This window comes from Centroberyx affinis, unplaced genomic scaffold, assembly GCF_046629955.1.
Source record: "Centroberyx affinis isolate AG114_WGS23_722 - 3 ecotype Tasmania unplaced genomic scaffold, CSIRO-AGI_Caff_v1 ptg003268l_1, whole genome shotgun sequence".
Taxonomy (NCBI): domain Eukaryota; kingdom Metazoa; phylum Chordata; class Actinopteri; order Beryciformes; family Berycidae; genus Centroberyx; species Centroberyx affinis.
Window position 1 is genome coordinate 170,824 of NW_027281290.1, and position 19,609 is coordinate 190,432.

General features: G+C 43.3%; 2 protein-coding genes across 2 annotated transcripts; both read left to right on the plus strand.

The window, feature by feature from the left end:
• The first annotated feature begins 435 nt into the window (after positions 1-435).
• Positions 436-6,879, plus strand: ccdc120b (coiled-coil domain containing 120b). Its single transcript, XM_071538408.1, has 10 exons — positions 436-488; positions 568-668; positions 1,183-1,313; positions 2,039-2,140; positions 2,230-2,350; positions 2,537-2,596; positions 2,974-3,130; positions 3,275-3,376; positions 3,715-4,743; positions 6,783-6,879. Exons 2-10 carry the CDS (start codon positions 620-622, stop codon positions 6,877-6,879), a joined length of 1,848 nt encoding a protein of 615 aa, XP_071394509.1. The 5' UTR covers positions 436-488; positions 568-619.
• Positions 6,880-11,663: 4,784 nt separating this feature from the next.
• LOC139660293 (SRSF protein kinase 3-like) lies at positions 11,664-18,775 on the plus strand. Its single transcript, XM_071538392.1, is given in 15 exon segments — positions 11,664-11,901; positions 11,970-12,078; positions 12,187-12,274; positions 13,495-13,582; positions 14,208-14,314; positions 14,467-14,632; positions 14,879-14,904; positions 15,076-15,132; positions 15,756-16,152; positions 16,316-16,413; positions 17,688-17,795; positions 17,946-18,015; positions 18,106-18,198; positions 18,590-18,753; positions 18,755-18,775. Coding segments are annotated over 15 exon segments (1,830 nt in total).
• Positions 18,776-19,609: the final 834 nt, after the last annotated feature.

Sequence of the window (19,609 nt, forward strand, 5' to 3'; positions counted from 1 at the left end):
TGCAAATTAATTGGTCGCTAACTGCCATTGAATGCTAATTTTAGAGTATTTAACACTTACAATTACTTTCTGAATATTCAATAAAACTGGCTGACTACATAGTTTGAATTTGGCTTTGTATAATATAAAATCTGGGTTCATGCAGTGTAATGATACTAGTAGTGTTATTATTGCCAGTATTTTGATAATAGATTTTCCACATATGACAGAGTGACCTGCTTCTTGTTGGGTTTATCTTGATTTGTGTATATTTTGCAGTCACAGAAGTAAAGAATATTGTTTCACTATCCTTTTTCTGATTTAGTTTCATCATGTTTTCTCTGTTAAAGGACTCAGCCTTAGACACCTGGAAAGAGGCACAGTGGCTCCCCCTAATGGTACTTAGGATCATCTGAGCTAGGAGACACCCATGCATATATACTGCTGACTTGCTGGAAATGCAACCATTGAGTCTACACCTCAAGAAGACACATGGCTGATACTGCAAGGTTAGGGGAAATACACTTCTACTCCTGAGATGTGATTTGCATCCCAGCTGCAACTCAACTTCAGTTTCTGTTTCGTCAGGTGAGGGTTTGGCTGGGAGCGGCGAGTTGTAAAGTCCCCAGAATTACAGCACATGGAGGTCAAAGGGCATCTGATCACATCCATGGGTTTGGGGGCTCCAGGTGAGTGTTGACTTCTGGCACAGTTCTCTGTACTTGACCTGCTAAGCTCCAAAACCCTTGTGTAAAGACACGCTGGGTTTTGTGCCTGGACAAGCCTGAAATGGCCTGGCATCGAATCAGTTTGATTTTTTTTTTTCCTGGCAATTCAACTGATGAGAAAACAAATGTGTTCCTCTCTGGGGAACTGCCAACTGAAAGAAATGCTGTATGGTGTGAAGGGCTTTTGTTCACATACTCTGTAGCCACAACTGACAGATTATCTTATCAGACCACTGAGTGGCTGTGAACATAAACATGCTGTTGAATACAGAAACATATTGATTGAAAACCAGGAAAACAAAAAAATATTACCAAAACAACGCCTATTTTTGGATCGAATGAGAAAATATAATTTTCAATATTTACATGTCTGCGTTTGAGTCCCCCACAAATCTGCAGTCCAACGATTTGGGCTACAAATGTCCAGCCACACATTTTTATGCCAAATATTTTCTGTTTGTGCTCTGCTGTGCAGATCTTCAAGGCTGCCAGGACAGCAAGCTGCAGGCGGAGCGTGTTGCAGCGCTGCAGGAGAGGAAGCAGGCCCTGGAGGCTCTCCTCAACAGTCGAGTCGGAGAGCTCAAACAAGTCTGTCTGCAGGAGGCGGTCAGTAGCTTTCTTGGCCCTTTTGAACCCCATATGGCTCAGGGTACAGGGCTGTCGCTCCATACACCTCAGACGTATGCAGTTTGTTGATTTGTACATTTGTGTGCGTTTTTACCAAAGAGATTGCTTTCATTGCAGCACATTTCTAATGTTCTGTGAAAAAAAAATATGAATCAGTAAATCTGATATGCTGAGCTTGGATGCTCAGAAGAAAGAAAAATATCTGGCAACTTGTTGAAAAGCAGTTATGTTTTCAGAACTACATCAGTGAAATAAAATGGGCTGCATATTAATGTTTGCTTGATTGCTCCAGAGAATGTGCCAGCAGTTCATAATGAAGCCACAGCTGCCTCAGCTTTTCATTGACAGCTGTTTAACTCATCGCTCTGTTTTCAGCTGGATGTAATGCGACTCTCACTCTGTCTCTGCATGCACTATTCTTGCCTTCAGAAGCTCTCCATACTGTATAATGGAGCTAATTTGGAGGTTTTGATGCACCACCCATCGGCAAAGTCACTCTGTGCCAGCACAGTTTCTGCTGAGTTAAATTATGATAGTGACATTAGTTCTGGCACATCTATTCCAGTGCAATCAAGCATTTATAGGATGGTCATATTGGGACATGTTAAATGGTATTATCATTTTATGCAACATTTTGGACCTCACAGGCCAGTGAGAGGATGAAGGATTTTTAGTCATTGGAGGCTAATGAATGTCCTCTGCAGGAGCTGACTGGGAAGTTGCCACATGCTTTCCCCCTGGAGACGGGCGAGAAACCCCCACTGGTGCAGCGCAGGGCTGGCCTGGTGCCCAACACCAAGGCAGAGGTAAGTCAACACCTTGAATAACAATAGTGTTTACACAGCAGCTGTATTTCTGTGTACTGTAGTATAACAGGGCTGGCTGTCCCATGCAGGATGAGGCTGCCCAGAGAAAGCAGATGAAAGCCCTCTTCACCGGTGCTTTGTACAGACACTCGGAATCAGACCGAAATGTCCCAAACAGCAAGAGGACAGTCCATCGGGGCTGCCACACAGGTAGAACTGTGCACAACATACAGCCACACATGGGACATTTGTCAAAAGTTGTCAAATCTAGAATAACTGTTTGAAAACCGTGTCTAATTATGGATATGATTGACACTGTTCAAAAAATAGTTTTAGCAAAGATTCAGGTCACGCTGCATCGTCTGTGACCTAAATGGCTTGTTTGTTGTCTTCCAGAGGACACTGTCATGTCAGAAAGTACTAGCTCCATGTCAGATTCAACATCGCATGACAATGGTGAGTCAACCCTATACAAATATCAACCTGTGTTGCAAAACCTGTCTGCCAATTGGGTTTAATATTGGGTTTAACTCCAGACAGCATCATTCTAAAACAGGCAATTGAAATGGCTTCATATTTGTCAACACTTTGCTTTTCACATTCATAATACATCACTACTTAATAATAATACTTCACACTTACTGGCTGGCAGACTCCATTTAATTTGCAGTTGTGATGTTAAGATACGGAATAAGGATCACATTTCTGTTTTAAACACAAAGTAGCACAGCTGCTTTGTTATGTTCTGAAATGAAAGCGATTGGTTAATTCTGTGTGCCATCCATGAGTGAACCGCATTAAAAAGAGTATGCCTTTGTTTTTTCCTGTCCCAGAAGAGTCGTCTCCCAGTGTGGCCGCTGACCAGCGCTCTCTGTCCCAGCCCCGGCTCACTGTGGGCAGCCCCGACCACAGGATCAGCCGGAAACTGTCTCCAGTAGAGATTTACTATGAGATGAGGACACGCCGCAACTCTGTCACCAGCTCTGTTAGGTACTGTCCCCAAAGCGGCCCTATCCCGCAGGCTGTGCTGTCAGTTAGATTTGTGTGTGAGTGTATTTGTGTGTTTACGTGTGTGTGCGTGTATGGGTGATAAATGTTAAATACAGCCGTGTCCTCTCGTGTCATTTTGCACAGCCCAAGTCACTCTCTACCGAGGAGCGCATCGAACGTTGAAGGTAGAAGTGTTCCAGCTACTCCTCTGCTGGCCCGAACTGCCCCCATCAGCGTTCATGTCAGGTAATCTCTACTCTGCTGCCTCCGCCTAATGCGGCACATCTACAGCTCCAGCTCTCACCCACTGCGATGACTGGGAGGTTGGAAGAGTGGTTAAATGATTTAGTTGTATACCGGCAGAGAGTCGGGGTTGTAGCACAGATTAGTGTCATATTATCTACTAGCTAGTGCTTTGGCCCATCATGTCGTCTTTTAGGCATAAAAATAGTGTCCTCTCTAAGTGATTTTCTGTGAAATGCAGTTACACGGTTTTGATTAAAACTGTGTTTGCTCTTCTTCATCGATGGTTCCCCTGATTCCTCTCCAATGATAGCTCTTCTTGTGCTCCCTCTCTGCCTCAGATCGGAAGCGTCGGGGGGCAACGCGTTGAAGCAGTGGTCCGGCAGCCTGGACGTCCCACATATGATCCCGCTGGCCCAGGAGGGCTCGTCCTCCGACCGCCGAGGTTGCCCTTACAGCTCCCGTGCCCGGCGCAGCAACAGCTCCGAGGCCCTGCTGGATCGGTCCAGCCTCCCCGAGGATCCGGCGCCCCGGAACGGGATGCCCTCCAGAGGAGGGCCCTACAAGAGCTCAGAGACTCTAACCGACGGCAAGCTGCGACACATTCACCTGGGGAGCCCAGAGAGACACATGGACGGCACGGTGGAACAGGCCAAAATGCGTCTGTCCATGGGTGGCAGGGGGGCAGGGGGAGGCTACAATGAGCTGTTGATGGACTACATCTGGGGGAAGCAGCAGAGGATGCAAGTGCAGCACCACCTGTACCAGTCCACAGGCAGGATCTGGCAGGACGCCTCCTCTCCTCGCTCCTCCACTGCGGCAGTGCCTCCTCATGCCAACGGCTTCTCCCACTCCCAGGTGCACCTCCCCAGCGCCGCGCCCCCCTACAGCCCCATGGTGATCAGAGGGTCCCAGGCCGAGCCGCGCAGGGTTAAAGTCACCAGAACCAAATCTTGCGGGCCCTTCATTCCCTTGCAGCAGGACGCCATCCTGCTGTCGGCGTACGAGTCCCCCCATCCCGCCTCGGGCACCACCACGTCCTCCATCCCCAACCTGCACCCCTACCAAACTGAGCTGTCCGGCCCCAACTTCAGCCGCAGGCCCCCGCAGTTCTCTCTCCCCACCCCGGAAGACTCGACACGCAGCCTGCACAAAGCCCTGGCACTGGAGGGCCTGAGGGACTGGTACCTGAGGAATGCCCTGGGGTACCCCCCTGCTGCCTCAAAGGGCCACGAAGCAGGGATCTCTCGCCTCTCACACCCCCACCCACTGGTCCACCAGGCCCAGTCTGTTCAAGGTGAACCGGCCAACCTCCACAGGGCTCAGATACCCCAGTCAGCCAGCTTCCATGGTCACCCACTGCATGGAAGGTCAGTAGGTCTCTCATTTAGTCGCTATGGTTCTTTTACACCTGCTTGCCTCCCAATGTAATGGTGAATAAATAGGTGAACTATAGTTGGTGATCATCATAGACGAACATCTACTAATAGAAACAAACCAAAAGATCAAAACACCCTATTATAGTAACTTACCCTAGTAACTTGCTTACTATAATTCATTCCAGGGTGAGAATTTAACTTTTTTCAGAGGACATTTTTGCCCCCTTCATCCAAGCACGGATTAAGAATGCAGAGGCCCCTGGGCACAAACTCTTGGAGGCCCCCCCCCCCCCCAGTAGTAGCGTACTATCTGTTGGAAATACCTGTAGCTTATACAGGATTTACACTGACAGGCTACAGCCTTTGATCACAACCTTAAGGACAATATCAACACCTGTAGATATCTTCTATCATACAGGATTTACACCACATGATTGCAACAATACTTTCCTGGGCCAGCGGCAACAATATTAACGAATTACCCTACAGTGTGCAGCTCAATGGCATACGCAAGCACATACTGCCCCACCTCCACCAATACAGTTCTATGATTCAGATTATTCCATCAATCACACACACACACACACACACACACACACACACACGCTGCGATCGATTCATACTGCTCTGCGTAATAATAATATATGTAACCTGTACTTCCTTGACTGTTGAACCAATCCTTCATTGGTGATCCATGCTTAGGTCCTGGTTGTGGTTTGTCAGGTTCAAGTTGAGGTGGGGCTGCTAATCTAGTACCCACCACCGGGTCTCTGCCATCCGCTTCGGTGTCGGGCTGGGCCTCCGCGTCGGTGTAGAAGGGCTCAAGTGGAGATGGGGATGGGGCAGTTGAACAGGTGGCTGTCGCAGGGCTCTGGTTCTCTGCCTCAGTGTCATGCTGATGCTCAGGTCCTCTTGGTTGCTGGTCTGGTTCAAGTTGAGGTGGGACAGCTGAACTAGTAGTGACTGCTGGGTTACAGTCCTCCTCTTCGCTGTCAATATTAGCATCATCCTCGTCAGGCTCTTTGCTAGCGAGCCGACTTTTGAAAAGAGTTGAGATAGTCGGTATGTTTTTCCGAAGTACAATTCTCTGCTATCCTTTTGTTTTTCAGCCTTTCGCTTTGCTGCTCCATCGTTTTTTATCCATGTTTGTTACTTAGCAGCTAACTTTAACGTCCTCTGTTCTGTCTTAGCTAAGATTCCCACGGTCACGTGTCACCGGCTCTCGTCATCGTCATCATCATGATACAGACACAGCCAGCAAACCAATCATAATATTTTTTTTTATTAGCAAATAAAGTAACTCTGCATTAATTGGTTCGTATTTCAACACACACGCACTCAAATCATTTATTTGATTTGATTTAAAAAAAAAAAAAAAAGCAAAGACAGGATGAGGCCACAGTTGGTGGGGTTTTGGAGGCCCCTAGAGGTCGGAGGCCCCCGGGCACCGGCCCAATCGGCCCGGTGGATAATCCGTGGCTGCCTTCATCTGGTTTTCTAGAAGCTGTTTAGTCTTTTTCAGAGGCAATTTTGTTCACTATGAAATGATACATTTGCATTGCATATTGGCAAGTAAACACTCAATTTGTACCTTCCACTATCTTTTACTCATCAAGGTTTTTTTTTACAGTATTGTTTTTTTTTTTTTTTGTTGCTGCAGTGGTTTGTGCGGCATTTTCTTTGCCTTCAGGCTGCGTACTGCCATTTTCTGATCAAAAACTGCTACATTTTTCTCACCCAAAGCATGCTAGAAAGAATCCTTTGGGTGAATCACCTACGGTGGCCCACGAGGGACAGTAGTCACATTCACATTCACACTCAACAAATGAAATGTGAACAGGGTGAAACGCAATAATGGGTGCTTTTCATCATTGGGTGCATTTCCCCCCCTCATTTTTAATTCCACCTTAATACCTTAATTGATACTATTTATTTATATGATGAAGTTTTCTTATAATCCTGGTTTTACCCTTCACTACATGCCTGTTGTTTGCAGAGTGCGGTATTGATTTGCCTTGTCTCCCCAACAGGTCAATGGAGTTCTCTCTCTATCAGGAGCCTCCTCATCCACAGATGCAAGAGGTGACCCCAAAGGAACCCAGCGCAGACCCAGGCACCCTGGTGTGAAGCAGCAGAACACACACACACACACACACTCACATGTACGCAAACACATACACAGATGTCCAAACACACTGTAGACGCACTCATACACTCACTCACACCCACACACAGTCACGCACACACAAGCTGACATAATGTGACCTCAAAAGCTAAGCAAAACATGGCAACCTCAGCAGAAAAAGACTGAAATAAACGACAAACTGTAGCTGTACAGTCAGAAAAAGCCTTGGCGAACCCCCCTCTTATAATTGAGCCCGACAGTGTATGAACTCCAGCCCAGTGTCTCGATGTGGACGTGCACTGGAGTCGACTTACTTCCTCTGGAGCATCTAACAACAACATGGTCCTGCTGTACTTCATATACCGCATCGTATTCCTGGTCCCACGCGAGCAGAAATATGCTGAAAAATCTCCCAAGGTATACTTTTTTACAGAATATATAAAACTCTAAATTACTATTTTGTATCTTCTGAGACATAAAGAAGAATAGTTATATGAAAGAGGTAATTTATTGCTCATTAGTCTTGTGATATACAAAGATGTTATATGAACTCACGTCATTCGAGAAGTATTTAGACATGCCGGTGAATGTGTGTTTGTAAACAAAACTATATAGAGCAGCAAATACATGTTCCAGTCCTCATCTGCCATTAATTTCGCAGTCGTTTGTATTTTCCATGTTTGATAAATGAAAGGGGCCACGGACTGTAGTTTAACAGAGTAGCGGACGGGAGTGCCTACAGGTTTTAATAAACGAAAACTAAACCTTTGTTAAAACGTTAAAGTGCTTTCTAATAATCTGTAATGCTAGCATTAAGCCTTCCTGAGCTTACTCTCCAATCAAAAAATGAAAGCAGGTCACGATGTCACAAAATTAGGGTATTCGGAATGATGTCATTTATTGTGATTTTATTTTTATTTTTTTTTATTTAATTTTTTTGGATTCAACTCAGTGCTGGTTGATAAATGTAGCTTTCTCTGTGCTGACATGAAAGAAGAGTTAGACCAGTTCTATGAAAACCCGAGGGCTGCTATGAGGCCTACTGTATGGCAGTAGCACATTACTGTATGACAGTAATTCACTTGGTTCAAATCGATGCCTCTCCATCTCGCCGTGGAGGATCTGAGTGTCATGCAGAGCACTTTACGAACATCGTAAGCCTTAATTCCGTAGGAAATTGTCACCGAGAGAGAGGAGAGGAACAAGACAGGGTTTCATGACGCAGAAAAAGAAAGAAAGAAAGTTCTTGTCGACGTCTGCTGATGGTTCTACCCGGTTGTCGGTCTGTATATAGATTGTATCGATGAGTTTCAAGCTGATATTGTATTCCCGTACTAACAATGTAATATTTGAACTAACCACATATGAAGTATTTAGTCACAATAACCCCCCCCCTCCCGCCCCCACTACCCCCAAATAAAGTGTGAGCACTATTTAAATTGGTTGAAAACAGTGTGAACAGAATAGGGCTGCTGGAGTTGTTACATGATGGTGTGAGCAGGTCTCATGCCCGACTACTGAAGAGAATAATGTGTGTGAGAATTCATGCTGTCTGATTTTTTGTAATTGTAATGATTTCAAGTAACTTCATGAGCTCGGTCGTTGTGTCTTTTCTCTGTATTAACCTACGTTTTTTTTTTTTTTTTTTTTTTTTTAAATCAGAGTAGCTATGTGTCATAATATATTTCCAGTTTGTAATCTTGATACCACTCTGAAATGTAAACATCGGTAACAAAATCCAAGAGTAGGAAATGATCTCCTCAAGGAAACACTGAAAATAATTGTTGTGGTGTAAACAGAACTAAACAGTTTTTATTTTGAAAAGCCTTTTTAATATCTGATTTTTCCATTTGATGTATTTGGCCATCTCAGCCTCATTTGAATGTAATTTTTTAGGTGTGTTAAAGTCTCATACTGTATGACGATGTTGTTTTCTACTCTAGTAGGAACTGTAGCACACCGTGGAATGTCACCTGGTTTCTTCTGCTGTCTGATGTGTTCACATTCATTCAGTATCTCAGCTTCTTATAGCTTCTTCCAGCTGGTAAAACCTGAAATCAAAGACCAAACTGCTGTGCACTGGGGGTCGTAAATGTATTTTTCATATAATGTACTCTGTAAGTTGAAAATAAATGATTATAAATTTAGCTCTAAAGCAAATCTATTCAAACTATATTGTATATTTATGAACCTATAACATTTTGTAGCTACAGTATCTAGCTCTTTCTCGCCAGTGAGAGAATTGGTAACACGTGTTGAAAGCATTTCACTCAGCAGTATGAATTTGTTTTTTTGTTTTTTTAGATACTTAAGCGCAGCTGTTTTCTCATTCCCTCCTTTCTTCATAACCAGGCCTATGAAATAAGGCGGCCTGCCCTATACTGTATGTATGAGATGGTGCATTCATTCTACTAAATAAAGTGTCATGTTGAAATCAACACAGTGTCAGACTTTTTTGATAGTTATTTGAAATAATGAGAGGTGGAACCACTGGAAAAAGTAGCTCATTGCTGTTTAAGGATGGTCCTTATTTTGATATCAACAAAGCTAGTATCAATTCCCTAAGTCAAGTCCAGAATGTCTGTTTTTGATTCTAAATGGCACTACTCTAATATCTAAAAATATATATTTATTAATATTCCTATAGCCACTTAAAGTGTGTCTGTGGTGCTCAATAGTGACTTTAGTGACTTTACAGTGATCTTATTTTTGGTGACTTGACCAAGTTTTTTTTTTTTAACTTATTTTGTTTTATGTTTTTTTTTATTTTTTATCTCATATAGTATCACTATAATTTCCTATACAGTTTCCATAGGGATTTGTTGTGATATTTGTATAGCATTCTCTTTTTCAAAAACTAAACCTAAAACAATCTCCTCAAGCACCCTAAATAAAAGTTTTAATTAGTTATTTTAGTTACTTTCCACTTATGGAAATAATAGAGCGCGGGTATATAATATATATAATTTCCTGAAAATCATACCAGGCTTTGTGTACATGTAGTAGGCTATTGCTATTCCTGGAGCTGCAGTGTTGCTCCGCTATTTTTTCCAGACGCAAAGCGGACGCAGAGCTAGCGGGGGACGCTGCTGCGGCACTGCGGTCAAACCCGGACTCTTTAATACGGACTGGAAACATTATACACTGCGGTGAGTAGGCTGACTCTGGCGAACACACCTGTGGGGGTGTGAAGTGTTCATTGTGTGAACAGGCTCGCTGCGTTATTGTAACACGGACAGATGCGTCTTTCAGGGTGACACCAGCAACAAGTAGTGAAGATTAACACGTTTTTTTTTTTAAGTCTAGTGTTAAGCCCGCCAGAATAAACAGTAAGACTTCCGCTGACAACTTTCAAAATAAAACCGTAGGCCTCCTGAGTAACGCGTTGCAAGGTTTTTGGAGTAAGATAAGCGACGATGACAGTTTATTGAGCCCTGTGGGGAAATTAGGTCGTCACAGCAGCAAAAGTAATAGAAGCCAGTAGAGAAAGTAAAGTAAAAATAATAAAGCAGTAAAGTAGAATGTAGCCTACTGTGCATTGTACTCATGTTAACAGTCTGCAGAAGGCCATATGTATTTACATGGTGTCCTAGTGTGCAGACTAGCGCAGTAAAGAAACTAAGCCCTTATCAACAGAATGTGCCTTCCAGATATGATTACCAGCTGTCCCATGTAATAAAGCTCCAGGATGGAGCCACCATATGTACTGGTGCCGGTAACACAGAGTACCACAGTGAAAACAAAGAGTGCATTTAAATAGGAGTCTAACAGGGCGAAAATATATTTGTTATATTCTCCATAAAGTATATTTTGATAGCTATGTTGGCCATAGTTATTCCTCAAAATTGTATTTTCAGTTTTTAGAATTCTGACATAGCAATACAGCACAAGAACAGAAAAAGGAAAAGATAACAAAAAAGCAAAATAAACGATTAAGTGAGAATATACAAATAAACAAACAAAGCTAACAGCCAGACATCAGTCAGTTACAGTACAATGCACAGTAATATGCGTGTTACAATATCAGCTAGTCAGTGAGAAGACACCAAATCGTTGGTACGCCCCAGTATATATTTTACGCTTTTATTTTGAAAGCAAAATCGCACAACTTCCGGTTTCATTCACCTTATCTCTGCCGACTTGACGCTGCTGTTGTCTCCATGTGTCAGAGTGAATTAGGCTACCTGTTGACCCATTAGCTGAAATCCTCAACAACACACAAACTGAGCTCGCCTAGCCAGCTAGCGACCGAAGTTAGTGAATATTAGACAGTAGCAGTGTAAAATATGTTACTTATCGGTTAATTGATAGTCTTTACAAAATAATTACTCCTGCCAGATTCTTGTATCTCAGGTAAGAACATGAATTACTTTGTAATAACCAGCCATCCATGTTTACTAGCATGGCGCCTATACTGCAGCAGGGCTGTCCGTCTAATATCAGGGAGAGCTCAGTTGCAGCTGGGCCAGTTTCAGGGGCTATTTACGTTGACATGCCATTCATCCAGCTAAAAATAAACATACACATTCACTGGCCCCTTTGAAATGTCACTGCAAACAGCCTATTGGAACAATTTACTAAAAGGAGAAACTGGCTGCCAGAGACCTACAGCTGGTGAACTCTCATTTCAGAGATAATAGTGTACCAACTTGTACGGGGCTGAGGCCGCGTTAATGACAGCGCCTATTTTTGAAGGTATCTGCCTTTGTGTTGCAGCTCTCTCCCCGAGTGCCGCCGTCATCTGGACCCGTCTTCAGCTGTCCAACTCTTCAGGGTCCATCTGAACATGTCATCATCATACGCTGCTGCCATATCAGCCCTTTCCCTTCGTTCGTCCAGCGCTGCTTCTTCACCCGTCAGGCCCAGCCCCCCCCCTGGCCCAGACACAGCGCTGAGTCCCGCACCTCCCCTCGCGCCCAGCACACCCACTCACAGCCCCCCAGCTGGACATTGCCACCCCCGTTCACCTGAGCTGCTGGGATCTGATGATGAGCAGCAGGAGAATCCCGATGATTACTGCATAGGTAAGCGGCGCCTCAACGCCACATTTCAGCACACTGGATTTTGGGTGTTCACTCAGATTCTCTTGTAGGCGGCTACTATCCTGTGGAAGTGGGAGAGATCTTCATCGACCGCTACCAAGTGGTCAAAAAGTTGGGATGGGGTCACTTCTCTACTGTATGGCTCTGCTGGGATATGGTGTAAGTACAGCATATCTTTGATCTTTTCATTACTCTTTTCATTACTCAGTCACCCTGATATGTAATTTACAATTAAAGTAGCCTTCTGCCATAATGACTTGTACGCAGGAAGAGGCGTTTTGTTGCTCTGAAGGTGGTGAAGAGCGCTCCAACGTTCACAGAGACGGCACTGGATGAGATCAAACTTCTGAGATGTGTCAGTGAGCCCTTCTCCTGGTCTTGTGAGATAATTACATAATAGTTACTTAGTGATACTTGTATAGTATATTTGGCTACAGTGTTGTTTATGGTATTGGAGTGTCTGGTCAGCACAAAGGAGGCCCTCCCACAGTGGTGGTGGCTTTGTCCACACGTTTACCTGCAGGCAAATACAGTAATAATCAATACTAACAGAGTGATGATGGTGGAGGGGAAAAGCAATTTCTGACACCATTTCAGAATCGCTCACAAGTGCCTATTCAGGATTTGCGATCATTTGGGAAGAAGATGATGAGGAATTGTGGTGTTTAGGTTAGAGATGAGAGGAAAATAACACATAACACATACTGAGTGTACAAAAGTTATGAATACCAGCCATTTGCATGAAATAGACAGACATAGACCAGGTGAATCCATGACATGTGGTGTAACTCAGTAGGTGTCCCTCATGTTTTGTCCACTGAGTGTATTATTGTGTTACTTTTCAGTCAGTATTTGTCTTTGCATTTAGGCTGGCTGTTAATGAAAAACTATAATGATCTATCAAATGGTATTGTTGAAATAGAAAAAAAACACGTTAAAGACAGAATGCTTGAAAATCTAAAAGGTTTTGAATCTCACGTCATTCAAGTTATTGATTTATGACTTTTTACTCATAAGTTTAAGATTTTGACATTTTTGCCCGAAGTTGTATTCTATTTCAGGCTTTCACTCCAGTGATGCCAAAGAAAAGCAGAATAGTGGATCACAATAAATTAAAATCTTTAATTGCTATAATGAAAGTTCTGCACAACATTATGAATGTCAATATTAATCATAGCCCAAGTATTGTGATAATATTGTGTAAGGAGCTCTCTGGCAGTTCCCATTCTCGGTTACATTACATTATTATTAATCAGTGATTAAAAAATCGCTCAGCCTCTTAGCAGTTCAGTTAATTCCATGCAATACACACCAGGACTGAACCACCAGAATCCCTCACTGTGGCAGCACCTTGTACTGATGTTTCTTTATTTTGACCAGCACTTGTCAAAGCAGTTGCCAAGTAATATAATAGCACAATATAGGTTGTTATCTAGTTATCTAGATCTAGAGTTATGAGATCATTTGATTACAGTATGATTACCTTACACATTTACCATTTGGACTACATTTTGTTTTTTGGTTGATCTTGTGATATCTTACAGTGTTTGTACACTTTTATTATATTGTCATCAGGTAAGGGACAGCGATCCTAAAGATCCTAAACGTGAAAGAGTTGTGCAGCTCATTGATGACTTCAGGATCTCTGGAGTGAGTGGAGAACGTATCCTTTACAAAACAAGAGGCGCTTGAGCTGCCTAATGTCCCGCCATAATCACCATCATATATTAAACATAACCAGCTATGCTACTGAGCTCATTAATTAATCTTATTAATGTGTTAATTACCACTTTTTTCTATGTCGACATTACACATGAATGGTATTAACATGAACTCTGTATCTTGAAGCGTTAAGGACTTATGGTAGTTTCAAGAACAGTTTTTCCTCATTAATATGCAAATGAATGTGGCAAGGTGCCCCAAAATCAGATAATCTACTCTATAGGGGGAACCTGTGGTGTACATATGAAGTTTCTATCATGTATTGTTCTTGAGTTATTGTGGTCACAAGAATGTGTCACAAGAATGGCCTGAAGTCACAAGAATGTGTCCACACACACACAGACACACACACACATACACACACACACACACACACACACACACATAGGCACCATCATGACGACATAATGTCCCACATACCGCGTACGATGGAGGGACATAAAAACTCCCAGATCATGTTGATCATCTCAGTGTTTAGAGTTTTATAATGGCCTGAAGACATGAGAAACTGCAGCTACTCACGCTGTAACGCATGGAAGTCTGTCCTTGATGTGGCTGCTCACCAGATGTGTGCATGGTCCTGGAAGTGCTGGGCCACCAGCTGCTGAAGTGGATCATCAAATCCAACTACACTGGCCTGCCGCTGCCCTGCGTCAAGAGCATCCTCCGACAGGTGCCGCGTCCCCTTCATCCCGTCTTAAATCCTCTCCCCTGCATTTCACCTCCCCAAAAAGCAGCTTTTTGTCAGCAGATTATCCTCTATTTGTGCTCCCCCGGTGACATGTAGCGGAGTGACAGTAACTCCATTTGTATTCCATATCACAGGTTCTCCAGGGCTTAGATTACTTGCACACTAAATGCAAGATTATCCACACAGACATCAAGCCAGAGAACATCCTTTTAAGAGTGGATGAGGTTTACATCCAGGAACTGGCAGCCGACACCAAGCTGTGGCAGCTGCCAGTGTGTCCTGCTTTCACCGGCTCTTCAGGTTAGTGATGCTGCGTTAGCCCTCCCATGGCTTTTAGATTGGGTTTCTGTCTGTCAAATTTTAAATGACAGGAATATGTGTCACTGACTGTGCACAGTAACAGACTGGTGGAGGAACTGTGTTGCTGATTACATGGCTCTAACAAATTCATTAGAGAAATATTGCACTGCTGTTGTGTTTCTCACTGTTTCTGTTCACATTTGGTGCCTCTTTCCCCCTGCTGATATTTCCACCTACCAATTCCAGTGAACAGCAGCCCAAGAGAAAAACAGGTGTGGAACCTTTAACATTGTGCTCTCCTTTGACTTAATGAACATGGTTTCTTGAGAGACAGATTTGTGGTTCCTTCTATTCATTATCATCTCATTAATTTAACTTTTAATGAAACATTAGTATTTCTCATGATCTGTGCCTCTTCACCCCTCTTCTTATGGCTTTCTTAGAGTTTGTCCAACTTATTGGGGAAGTTGACTGGGGTTTTCCATACTCTTGGGGAGTGGGTAAGATGGCTGTTATGCTTTGCCTTTGAACTTGTACCTTCTCACTGCATCATGATTGGACCTAAGGTCTTTCACAGCAGTGGACAGTCAACATTTAACACTGCTGCATAAAATATTTCTAAATATAGAAATATAAAATTTGTACTGTCCCATAGCAGAAAATGACCATAATATATCTGCAGGGGGTTGATAGGGTTGTTGATCAATACCAGTGTCAATCAATATTATTTGTGTCAATTACAGACCACCGTAGCGCATGGGGGCGGGAGGGGTGCGGAGGGTTGGTTTGCCATAGACTTGTGTAGGAGGAGAGAAGTTCTAGCAATGTTGCATTTCTTACAGGTCAACAGAGGTCGATAACGGGTCATGAATTACGTAATGCCCCTTTAATATTTGAACGCTGGAATGACAGTGCAGACAGTGTTTTAGGATGAAAGTTGTGTTGGTTTAAAATGATTACTTTGTGTTGCCACTTCTGATGATACTGCAACATTAACTTGCATGACTTGCTGCACCTCTGAAACAGGCATGAAGTTGTTGTCATTGAGAGTGCTTTTAATGTTGATTTTGTACCACATGCTCACCTCTGGTTGTTTCCCACCAAACCGACTGTCCCCCCGTAGTCTGGCAAGGTGTCCAGGAGCCCGATTAACCGGCTGACGAGGAAGGAGAGGAGTCGACGAGGACAGGAGAGCCTATCTGACCGCAGTCACAGGGACAAACCTCATGTGACATTTTCTGATGTCACTGCTCCCTCTAGCACCCATAGCCCCACCAGTCCCTCTAAGCTACCAGGTCCCGACTCCCACACTTTAAGGAGGCAGACCCTGCTTTTGGAGGACGGCCTGGACCTGGCTCCACACATTCACCACAGCCGCCCAGATCCTCCTGTCAAGACTGCAGGCAGAGAGCAGCCGCCCCCATCGCCAGCCTCTCCACATGGTCAGTCTCGTGCTGTTTGTTTGTTTTTTTTCTCAACTATCCATGGTGATAGCAGTCTGGGCCCTAAACCTGCGACAGGTTAATGTTTATACAGTTCTGCATGACTTGGTGCCTTTGATAGTGTGTTTACTTAAGTTACTGAATAGATTAGATAGCAACATCAATACACTCAAAGCTTATCTTCGTGGCCAGCAGATGCAAGGAGGTTAAGTCAAACTCTTCTATTTTTCATGTATTTCAGGGATTAGTGACTCAGATGTGCTGCTGAACCTACTGACGCCGCAGAACGCTGATAAAATCTTCATCAAGATTGCTGACCTGGGAAATGCCTGCTGGGTGGTGAGTGACTATTCAACAAACAAACATTTCTACAATCAAGAGACGTTACAATTGAAGAGTTTCGTTCCAAAATGAGCTACCAACCGTTTAAAGAAACGGTTTAATTCATTAACTTACCAAATTAACTCCCTAATGGATATTTTAGAGGACATAATCAGCTAAATATTTTCTAAAATGGGAATATATAGTGTTTTGGAATCAAATCTTTTACTTTGATTATGTAATCTAGGGCATTTAAAACATCCTCTTTTGACTGAAATAGTTGTCCTCATTTATCATGCCATTGTTTAAACCAGTAAAAATTCAGGTGTTGAGAGTTTGTAAGAAATGCAAATCGAATCCAGCCTGGGACCTTTGTTACATGTCATCCCTCTCTCTTCCCCCTCTCTCTTCCCCCTTTCCTGTATCTTTCAACTGTATTGTCTGGTAAAAGCAGAAATGCCATAAAAATCATCTTTAAAAACTGTCTGATTTAGAAAACCTTCCTACCCATCAATATGAGAAAACCCAATGTGACAAGTGCATTCTGTGGAGCATAATGTCATGCCCACATTTGCAGTGCCCTCCAGTGAAAAACACAGGTTACAGGTTTCCAGTCAAACAGAGCTGTGTGGGCTGATGTGCATAGAGGGCTGTAGAGAGATGCATCACCTCTCTGATTTTTGCAGATTTGAGCAATGCCCAATATTTACTGTTATGCTTCTCATTTCTCAAAAAAAAAAACCCAAAACAAATTATAGAAATAGTAGGTCAGTATAGAACTACATTTAACTTAGTTATGATTAATGTGTTAAAGAAAGTGAAGTGTCAATTCAGTATTTGGGACATTATAAAAAACATGTATGTATTTTATTCTTGTTTATTTAGATTTGGTGTGAAAGGTCTACAATTACATGTAGCAGGTAAAATAGGTTGCTGTTGTTTGCTTCCATTGATCCTGTTTACTGTGGTAAAAAATAAACACACTTTATTCCTCATTGCGTTATCACACCATTGCAGAATTTTGTGGACATGATTGCCCAGCCGAGGTCAAGGAAATGATATTTTCCCATATGCTATAATTTCCTGTATTCCTCACTTCTGCCCTCTTGGGAAACACTCTTCAAATGAGCAAATGTCTTGAAGTGATTTGTTAGCACTTTGAGGCCTTTTGGGAGATGCCTAATTAGCTCAAACCCTTTCTTGATATATGAATTTTATTATTATATTATTATTATATGAATATTGTATTTGCTGACTAAATTCCTTTTTGGCGGGGATATGTTGTCTTGCAGCATAAACATTTCACTGAAGACATCCAGACGTGTCAGTACCGCTCTGTGGAGGTCCTGATCGGCGCCAACTACGGCACACCGGCCGACATCTGGAGCACCGCCTGCATGGTGAGGACGGCAGCACAGCGTCCAGATAGTTGATTTACTAATATAGATATGCATTTAAGAAACACTGTTCTTCATGCCTCTTTCACAGTCCAAGATCGCTGTTTCTAGATGTGTCACTGCCATGTTTTTGTCCCACTGTGTGTCCTGTAGGCTTTTGAGCTGGCGACAGGGGAGTATCTATTCGAGCCCCAGTCAGGAGACACTTTCTCCCGAGAGGAAGGTTTGTTTCCTCCGCTGCGCCCCCCATTTGTTCTTCCTGTCGATTGAACTAAATGTGCTTAACACACAACATCTGCCTGTGTCCCACCAGATCACATTGCCCACATCATCGAGCTGCTGGGACCCCTTCCATCCCAGTTTGCGCTCTCAGGGAGAAATTCCAAACGGTTTTTCAACCATAAAGGTAAAATGTACATAAGGACCGAGCTGTCCTGATCATCTGTTTGCATCTGACAGTGTAGTCGGTCTAAAAGAGTCAGGAACAGTGCCAATAGCCGATATGTTGTGCCAATTTTCAATATCTTTAAGTCTGACCACTTTTGTGCCCATAGAATTACAAGTATTCAGTTTCTCTCCTGGAATTTGGTTCTTGTCAGGGTGGAAGAGCCTCTGAAAAAGCATTCATTCACTTTAGTACATTTAAATGAAGAATTAATTGACAAAAAACATTATTGAACAACCAAATGAAATAAAATCTGCAAATTCAATTTCACTGCAGGTTTTACAGACTGTTTTTCTGTAGCTGTGGTCGGGGAGGAACCTGATGGTCTAACCCAACTTCTAACCCTGTCCAGGTCAACTGCGGCACATCTCGAAGCTGAAGCCATGGAGTTTGTGTGAAATCCTGCAGGATAAGTACGAGTGGCAGCATGAGGAAGCTGTCCAGTTCAGCTCTTTCCTCCTCACCATGTTGGAGCTGCTGCCAGAGAAAAGAGCCACGGCCGCCCAGTGCCTGAAACCACCCCTGGATCCCCTCCTAGACGGACAGGCTCGGTCGACTCCAACACAGCAGGCTTGGACACGTCCCTGGGCGTAATAATAGTCTTGGATTTGATATTGGACTTGTCAACTGAGGGGTTAATAGTCTGGTGCTGGCATCATGAGCACAGCTTTAAAAACCATAGCGCAATGTTTACTCTGAATACTATGTAGGGTTTTTCCCAGTCAGGTTGTTTGGTCTTAAGGTATTTTAATGGCAGTCGTATCAAACTGAGGCACACCGATGACCAAATAGAAGTAATATTTACTGGGAAAGTGTCTGCTGACATGATCTCTAATGATGAGTTCTTGAGTTTCAATAAATCCACATATGATTTCTTTACTCAGTGCTTTTATTCTCTAACAGTTATTTCTGAGAAAGGTAAATAGAGACCGTACCTTGAAGAAATATTTATTAAACTGCACAGAAAAGGTTGAGAAATGGATTTATCCAAATACCTAGTCTTCCTGAAATGTTATTAGGACTTAGTATCATGGGACCGGCTGTTTCCATTGCCTGCCTCACCTCCTGACCTGCCTGCCTCTCCTACGCCTTTCACTCCCAGTCCTGCCATCCTCCTGCACCACCACACCTGTCTGTCATCAGCCTGTTAGTCTTGTGTCCTTGTTCTGCCTTCTCCTGCCTGTCATCTGCCACTCTTCCCTATCCAGCCAGCTGTTCCCCGTTTGTAATTTGCCTCAGTGTGTTTATATGGGCTGTGTTTCCCAGTTGTTTTTGCCAGTTCGTTTGTTGTGTTCCCCGTGTTTCCAGCTTGTCACCAGTGTTGTTTCGTGTTGTTAGTCTGCTTAGAACTTCTGCCAGGTTTTGAGTCTTT